Source organism: Camelina sativa, chromosome 10 (assembly GCF_030686135.1).
Source record: "Camelina sativa cultivar CO46 ecotype springtype chromosome 10, ASM3068613v1".
Taxonomy (NCBI): domain Eukaryota; kingdom Viridiplantae; phylum Streptophyta; class Magnoliopsida; order Brassicales; family Brassicaceae; genus Camelina; species Camelina sativa.
In genome coordinates this window covers 16,389,908-16,398,614 of record NC_141889.1, presented here as the reverse complement: position 1 = coordinate 16,398,614, position 8,707 = coordinate 16,389,908, and the positions used below count along the sequence as shown (strand labels likewise).

Here is an 8,707-nt window from a genome sequence, read left to right as displayed (position 1 = left end):
CTAAGAAAATTTATAAACTCATCATTTTTAAAGAAAAATAACATAGCTTAACCCGTAATATATCTTTTTAGATATTGAAAATTAATCCAATAATGTATCATAGTGCACTGGTTTAAGGGCTGTTTTTATAGTCGTTGGTGTTGAGTTCGAACACAGCTATCACACATTTAACTTCAATTTTTTTGTTTTATATGGCAAAATGACGATATTACCGTTGTCTTCTTCCTCAATGGATCTCTGTAAAAACCGAAACCTAAGTCCTGATTTTCATATGTTCTTTTTATTATTTCTATTTTTTTTACAATATATGTTAGATCCAAAACTTCATTATTGATTTCTATGTTAAGAACAAAGATATGGTTTTTACTTTTTTGTAAAGATTTTGAGTTTTAAATTGTTATGATATTATATAAATTATAACTCCATCGAACACATCATGACTGATTTAATAATTCAAATTAAATATCTGTTATATTTTTTACCGACTGAAGAAGCAGTTATCCAAAGAGAATCAATGGAGATGATGAAAGAAAGAAAAATTGATAACCCGCTTAAAGATCCAACACAAACACGCGGATCTTCTCTAAACGGGTTGGATTTTTTAATTAAAATTCTTAATCTCAACTTTACCCTTTATAGTTTCAATTAACATTTTTTCTTAATGTTCTATTGCGTAAATAAAGCCAACATTTTAGACATTATTAAAAATGTATTTCTCTTATAATTATAAGAAGATTAACATGGCACAATAGATATAGGCCAAATCTTTTCCAGATTCAGATGATTGTAAAATGTAGCCTCCTCATGTATATCGTTTTACCTTTTGCATGAAAAAAACAATACTCCGTCGAATAGTAATAATCGTTTTGCTTTTTTTTGAACGAAGTAATAATCGTTTTGCTTTATCATTCATTTACTAAGAAAGCAGATTCCTGTAAATTGAGTATTATCGTCGTCTCCAGCTTGTATATTGATAACAGCTGTGCAGCATATCAATCATGACTCTGTTTTGCCACTTGAAAACAGATTTGTACACTAATTTCCCATATAGAGCAGACACATGAAGCTCATTTGGAACCAATGAGAACAAGAAAACACGATCCAAAGGAAACCAAAAGCAGAAAGGCAAATTTGTTTATTTTCTACTCAAAAGTTTAAAACAAAAACATAAGGGGCCCGGAGTTGTGAGAAAAAAAACATATAAGGAGGATACAGGTCCGAAAAAAAATTAAAACAGTAAAATATAGTTGACTCTACAAGTCTAGTACTGACAAAAAAAATAACAACACCTGAAATTGCTTTAGACAAAGCAGAGATCGATGGCTGAGATTTTGTCGTCAAGGTATCAATCGATTTTGACAGAGGAAAAGAGATAGTGGACGAAGTAAAACGAGGTGAGGAAGCCAATGGTTCCAGTGGCGAGCATGATTGCAATTGCCATGAGCAGAGAGTAACCAATGTAAAGCATGGCTGAGACGGGTCCGCTCAGACTTTGCAGATCAAAGACCAAATAGTTGATGGAGTAAGCAAAAACGTACAATGCGACAGAACCAGACGCATAGAAGGCTTTCCACCACCACCTCCAATCTTCAACGCAGAGGTGCATATAGGTCAAGACCACTGATACTTCTGCACACACAACTACCAAGAGGAGCAGGACTATGAGTAAGAACCCAAATACGTAGTAGAATCTCCCTAGCCATATGCTGGAGAAGATGAAGAACAGTTCTATGAATAGCGTTCCAAAAGGAAGGGTTCCTGCCCCAAGGACTAGAAGCCATGAGGGGTACTTCCGTTCCGGGATTTCCCTTGGAATCTGGTTGGTTCTCACTGGAAACTGGATTGCTTCTGCTCGTGTGCCTAAGAATCCTCCAAACAAGGTGAGAGGAACTGAGATGCAGAACCAGAGAGCCAAGAGCTCAAAGTACAATGAGATTGGGATGGCTCCAGTGCTGTTGCTGCTCCAGAGAAGGAAGTTCAACACTGTTAGTATAACAAAAGCAATACCCGGGAAGAAGCATGCGATGGACCAGGAAAGCGATCTCCATCCTTCTGAAGTTCCCTTGACGGTTCTCCAGAGACGCACACCAGCGTACCCAGCAGCAATCCCCAAGAAAAGATAGAGAATAATCATCCCTGTTAGTAGCATTCCTCTTGAAGCAGGCGACATGAATCCAAGTGCAGCGAAAACAATGGTGACAACAGCCATTCCTGTAATCCGAACCCCGTCTCCCACCATAATGCATAGAAGCTTTGACATTTCTGGTTCTCTGAACACATCTCCGACAACAAGTTTCCATCCAGAGAGCTCCTCATTCATCTGTGCCTGTGCTTCCTTGTCCAATTCCTCGTACTTGGTCAAATCCCTTCTCACTGTCCTCAGGAATATGACAAAAACTATACCGGCGAGAAAGAAGATCACCATAAGCGAGTTCAGAATAGAGAACCAATGAACACGAGCACCTTCCATTTTCAAATAGGCATCCCATCTGGATGGCCATCTTGTCTCACTCTTAACAAATTCGACTTCATAAGTGAAGGTTATTCTTTCATGTTCTTTGATGATCTGAGCTTTGTCAAGCTCCAATGGACAGTTAACTGAAGGAACGGAGTCATACATGTGAAGTTTTGTCATCTTCTCAGGATCATACTTAACACTGCAGGGAACAACCTCAAATCCAACAATCTCATAGCCGAGGGCCTTCTTTTTATCAGCTTCAGAGATGACACCCATACCTTCTTCGCCAGTACCAATGACCTCCATGACATTACCTTCGTATTCATGAACCAAGACCTTAAACTTGAGGTGATTGATTATGTAATCATCATTGCTGTTTGGTGGCGAATAGCCAACAGGATATCCAGTCCACTGGATAGTAACCCCATTTTGTTTAGCGAATCTCAAAGCTGGCAAGTTATCCAGAATCATATTCACTTGATACAACTCGCGGGTTCTCTGTTTCAAGAGCTTGACCTCATGCTCATTCAGAGGGCTGGTGGTGCATAGGTAGAGAGACTCGTTCGTCCTCATCCGAAACCTGTAAGCAGAGTTATCAATCTGATCCCCCATGAGAAGCTCCCCAAGATTCTCAGCACTTTTCTTGATACCCTCGAGTGGTGGGCAGTAAGGAAGGCTATAGAAGCTGAAAGGAAGCTCAGTTTCAATAGAAGTCAAAGAATTGACTTTGGCAAAGATAGAGTCTCCATCTGAATACGTATGCATATAACTCCCTGGCAGGTAAAACCCATTGCAAAGCTGAGTAACAAACACAAGCAACAAGAATGCTCGGTACACACCAAACATTGTCCCTTCCTGTATCAAAATAAAAACCATCTCTCACATTAGTAACCCTTTCTACTGTAACAGATTCATCAGGCACATTCTAACGAATCCATATATACCTATAATAGAGAATACATAAAGAAACAATCTCAAGAAAGAAGAAAATGAAAATCGAAAAAAGAATACAACAGAGCACAATGTTAATATGCATGTAGAAGAAGATCAGATTCGTAGCAACCAGATTCGGAATCAATGTATTCAAAGGAATCAGATCGGTAAATTCAGAAGATCAGATCTCAAGGGATCATAAACGTAAAACTAAACCTAATTGACAAATTGGAACAACCGAATACGAAAAAAACGCAGATGCGAAGAACAGATCTCACAGTGAAGAGAGTTATTGGGAGCAAACCTGAGACAGATCCAGGTAAAGGAGATCTAACTACGACGGAGTCAGATCTAGAAGATGTACAACGAGAAGAGGGACTTGTGTGTCGAGATCGCTCACGCTGATGATAAAGAGTCTCTCTCTCTCTTTCTCACTGCCTCCTCTGCCTTTGATTTGGTTTTGGTTGCTTAATGCGTTCGCAAAGAGAGAGCGAATAACGAAAATCAAGAAAATCGTGGGTGGGTTGGGTAATTATCCTCTGCAACGACTTTATAATGTGTCGGTGCGCAGTGATTCATTCCCCTTTCCTAAAACTTCTTCCATCTAAAGGTCTAGATTTTTAGTAATTGTTAGTATTAGACACGGTGAGTGATCACATTTTTAAAACAAAATAAAGTTTTATTACCTTGCAATTTTTGATATTATCAGAGAATTTGTTAAAAATACTTTTTTTTTAAATATAAATTTTTAAAAATATCCTTTTTTTGGAGTTTTTTTTGTCAACCAAACATTAAATTAGAAAATAATCCCAAGGTTGGTTGCCCAAATTGGAGGGAAAGAGTTTACAAATGAAGTTTCAAAAGATAAAGATCGCGAAAAACGAGCAAGACAGTTGGCCCAGACATTTGACGACCGCGGGGTCCGTGAAAGCATGAAAGCCGGAAAGGAAGATCGAAGTAAGCATAATTCATCCAACAGGTTAGAGAAGGCGGGCCATTCATCAGGAGATTGCACCATCGCCACTAATTCTGCACAATCCGTCTCGAAACTTTGACAATCAACACCTGCCGCCAGAAGGGATTCCATCACCCAAATCAACGCATGTACCTCCGAATGTAGGGGGGAAGGACTACATCGCAGACTCTGTGCTCCTAATAGCAGAGTGATATCCTCATTGTTACAAAACCACCAGCCCAGACCCACTAAAGGATCAGAGGCCTTCCAAGATCCATCGACCTGACACCGAGTTGAAGGAACCCGAACCTCCACAGGCAAAGGCTCTATAGAGTCCAAATAAGATGACTTGGCCTCTTCCCATAACACTCTATCATTGGCTGCCTGATTGATAACGTTAATAGGCTCTGTCGTAAGTTCTTGGAAAACTTTTTTATTCCTGTCCTTCCAAATTGACCAGACAAGCCATGGTAAGCAAAGGCTTATATCCAAAACGTTCGACTGGGATGGCGCTCGCCAGAATAGGAAATCTAGATTCGAGTAGATCGAGCCATAAGGAAAGTCCCCGGAACTATGTCACCCGGAAATAAATCCCAGATCCGCCGCGAATGAGAGCACTCAAAAAATGCATGATTTATGGTCTCCACCTCCGAACCACAGTGTTTGCATAAAGTATCACACCGGACACCCCGCAGAGCAAGACGTTCCATCACAGGGAGGGAACCGGAGGCAACCTGCCATAAAAAATGTTGGACCTTTGTGGGAATCTCAAGTTTCCATGCATGTGCCCTAAGGGTCGTACACCTCGGCCCATATTCAACCTCTTTAATTAATTCACGTGCGAGCCGATAACCCGATTTGACCGAATAATTTCCTGACTTAGTATAGTGCCAGATCAATCTATCTGGTTTAAAGACTTTACTGACCTCCATAGATTGAATAATTTGTATATCCTCTGGGTTCATAAACTCTTCCAGGATTGGCATATGCCACTCCTTAGTAACCGGGTTTATTAAATGATTAACCATTAGATTGGGATGTAGCAATCTTCCTCGACCATTAGCTGGTCTTGGCTGAGAATCCGGTATCCAAGGATCTCGCCATACCGAAACCTGGCAGCCCGAGCCTATCGCCCATCTGGATCCGTGTTCGACCAAACCCTTTGTAGAGTAAATACTTCTCCAAGCAAAAGAAGGAGAATATAGCTTCTTGCCCTGTAAAGGATGTTTGTTCCGAAAATATCTGGCTCTCAGAACCCGAGCCATCAGGGAATTCGGATAATGAATTAACCGCCAATACTGCTTAGCCAGCATTGCGTCATTAAATTGTTCCAAAGTGCGGAAACCTAATCCTCCATCACACTTATCCTTACAGACTTTATCCCAGGGCACCCAATGCATACCATGTGCCTTATCATTAGATTTCCACCAAAAATTTGAGATAGCACTCATTAATTTAGACGTTAGCTCCTGCGGTAATTTGTAACAAGACATCACATGAGCTACCGATTTAATCATAACTTCCTTACCACCTTTCGATAAATACTTTGCTTACCAACCATTTACTCGATCATCCAAACACTCATTGACATAGCTGAAGACCTTGGTCCTCGAACCCTGAAGATTTTATGGAATACCCAAATATGAACCCATACCACCTTCTTTTGAGATACCCATTACATATTTTAGCTGAGTCCGTATATCAGGCGGGACTTTCTTCCCAAACATGATGGAGGATTTTTCCAGATTAACCTCTTGTCCCGACGCTTTCCCATAGTCTCCTATAATTTCCATAACCGTAGTGCATTCAGCCGCCTCTGCTTTACAGATAAACAAGCTATGATGCAAACAACAAGTGTGAAATAGTGGGACACTCCCCAGCTAACTTGATACCTGAGATTCTATTCTCTCGTTCAGCCTTTTTAATATTGGCGATTAAAACCTCCTTGCAAATTATAAATAAGTAAGGAGACAAAGGATCCCCCTGACGTAAACCCCTTTGAGGCTTAATAGAACCCCGAGGCTGTCCGTTAAGAAGGACTTGATATGAAACTGAGGAAACACACCACATAATCCATGAGATCCATTTTCTATCAAACCCCAACTTAATCATTACTGCTTCTAGGAAATCCCATTCCACCCGGTCGTAGGCTTTGCTCATATCCGTCTTGAAAGCCAGAAACTCTGATTTACAGCGAGGATTTGTATTCAAACCATGAAACATTTCCTAAGCAATAAGGATATTATCAGTGAATAAACGGCCAGAAAAAAACGCCAATTGTGTTTCTGAAACAAGCGATGGAAGAATTCGCTTAAGCCGGAAGCACAAGACTTTAGAGATAATCTTATAACTCACATTGCAGAGACTAATCGGCCTAAACTCCGTCATCCGTTGAGGCCTTTCAGTCTTAGGGATCAGACAAATATTTGTTTCATTTAACCGCAGATCAAACTGATTTGTACGAAAGAAATATTTTACCAACGCCACCAAATCTCCTTTTAGAGAAGGCCAAAACCTTTGGAAAAACAAAGCTGTCAGTCCATCAGGTCCTGGAGTTTTCTCGGGATGCATAGCAAAAAAAGCTCTGCGGACTTCAGATTCTGTGATCTCCCTTATCAAAGCCCTATTCATGCATTTTGTGATTAATGGATGAACTTCCTGGACCATCTGTGAAACGCCCCTCACATTAGACCGCTTAAAAAGTTCCAAAAAATATTTTGATGCAATATCCTCCATACCAGTAACCGATTCAGTCCAGGTGTCGTCAGGACCAAATAAGCCAAGAATCCTATTTCTTGCCCTCCGTTGTTTCGTGGAAGCGTGAAAAAATTTTGTATTTTTATCGCCAACCCGTAACCAGAATTTCCTACTCTTCTGTTGCCAGTACAATTCCTCATCCCGATACGCCTCCTTTAATTTCCTTTTTATATCCCGAATTTCCTCTTGCGACCTCAAATCATCCATCTTTGCCTCTTGCAATGCTGCTTTCAAAGAGGAAATAAGGGTTGGTCCAGTAAAAACATTATTCTTATGCCACCAAGAAATCGAGTTACGACAATTCTTTATTTTATCCACAAATACCGGTATCCTAAAATTTTTGGTACGGTTCCATCCTAACTCCACCGCTCCCTTTAATCCATCTCTACCCAACCAACTTTTGTCAAACCAAAACTGACAATATCTCCGTAAATCCGTTTTAAAACAGGTAGCTAAAATAGGACAATGATCTGAACCAATCATTTCTAAATAATCAACCTTAGAATGTGGGAAGAGACAATGCCAATCTTCATTAGCTAAAGCACGGTATAAGCGACATAGGACTACCTGATTATTTCGTCTATTACCCATCCAAAAAAGTTGCTCACCATAGCATGAGAATTCTAGAAAACCGCAATGTCGGATCATAGCATTAAATGGTACAAACAAAGAAACAGATCTCACGACCTCGCCTATTTTCTCATGATTCCCCACGAGTTCATTAAAATCACCAATCATAAACCATGGGTCAATTCTAAAAGAACCGATATCGATTAATCTATCCCAAACCTTATGTATGTGTTGAGGAACGGGATCCCCATAAACAAAAGTCAAAAAAATCATTTGTTGCCCAAAAAAGGCTTGAACGTCAATTAAACGATTACTCTTATATAAAATAGATAGTTTTATTTCATCCATATAAAAAATATAAAACACCACGAGACTCACAAGGTGACCGAACCTGACCCTTTCCTATTGAGATGAAATGAAGACACACGGCCCATCTGCTCTCCAACAACAACATGAGACCCACACTTGCCACCAGAATTATCCAACCCTGTAGGACCAACCGATCGTTTCTGTTCCCAGACCGACCCAAACTGACTAGTTTGTTGGTGAGGACCCGAACTACCTGCACCAACAGCCGGTTCAAAGGTGTGGAAATCGAAGGCTCTCTTAGCATATTTCCTTGGCTTCTCCCATCCACCCTCATTATGAAAACCTCCCTGTTTTCCCATCCCTTGTTGTCGCTGAACCCCTCTTTTATCCAAATGGCTATCAAAACTCAGAGCCCCAACAGCCTTCTTTAACTCCAGACAGCTTCTCAGATCATGAGTGAGACGAGAACAATTCTAACAAAAACCCATCATCTTCTCATACTCAAGAGAGACTACGACTTCATCTCCAAAATCAAATGGCACCACCAACTTAAAGAGAAGGGGATTAAACCCATTCACGGTAGCACAAATACTACCAGACTCTTCATCAACCTCACAAATAGTACCAATCTTCTTTCCAATGGCCTCCAATGTAGCAAGCTCCCACTGATGCATCGGAATGCCATAAACTTTCACCCAAAAATTGATGGCCGAGGGATAGGTTGA

At 40.4% G+C, this 8,707-nt stretch overlaps 2 protein-coding genes across 2 annotated transcripts; both read right to left on the bottom strand.

Moving 5' to 3' along the window:
• Nucleotides 1–1,116: 1,116 nt before the first annotated feature.
• On the bottom strand, nt 1,117–4,046 carry LOC104719195 (transmembrane 9 superfamily member 12). The gene is made up of 2 exons (XM_019231228.2): nt 3,696–4,046; nt 1,117–3,313 (listed from the first exon to the last, which is right to left on the bottom strand). Exon 2 carries the CDS (start codon nt 3,302–3,304, stop codon nt 1,346–1,348), a length of 1,959 nt encoding a protein of 652 aa, XP_019086773.1. The 5' UTR covers nt 3,305–3,313; nt 3,696–4,046; the 3' UTR covers nt 1,117–1,345.
• Nucleotides 3,373–7,310, bottom strand: LOC147936238 (uncharacterized). Its single transcript, XM_087468645.1, has 8 exons — nt 6,702–7,310; nt 6,239–6,572; nt 6,026–6,162; nt 5,912–5,962; nt 5,273–5,815; nt 5,028–5,080; nt 4,239–4,785; nt 3,373–3,402 (listed from the first exon to the last, which is right to left on the bottom strand). Exons 1-8 carry the CDS (start codon nt 7,308–7,310, stop codon nt 3,373–3,375), a joined length of 2,304 nt encoding a protein of 767 aa, XP_087324771.1.
• Between the last annotated feature and the right edge of the window lie 1,397 nt (nt 7,311–8,707).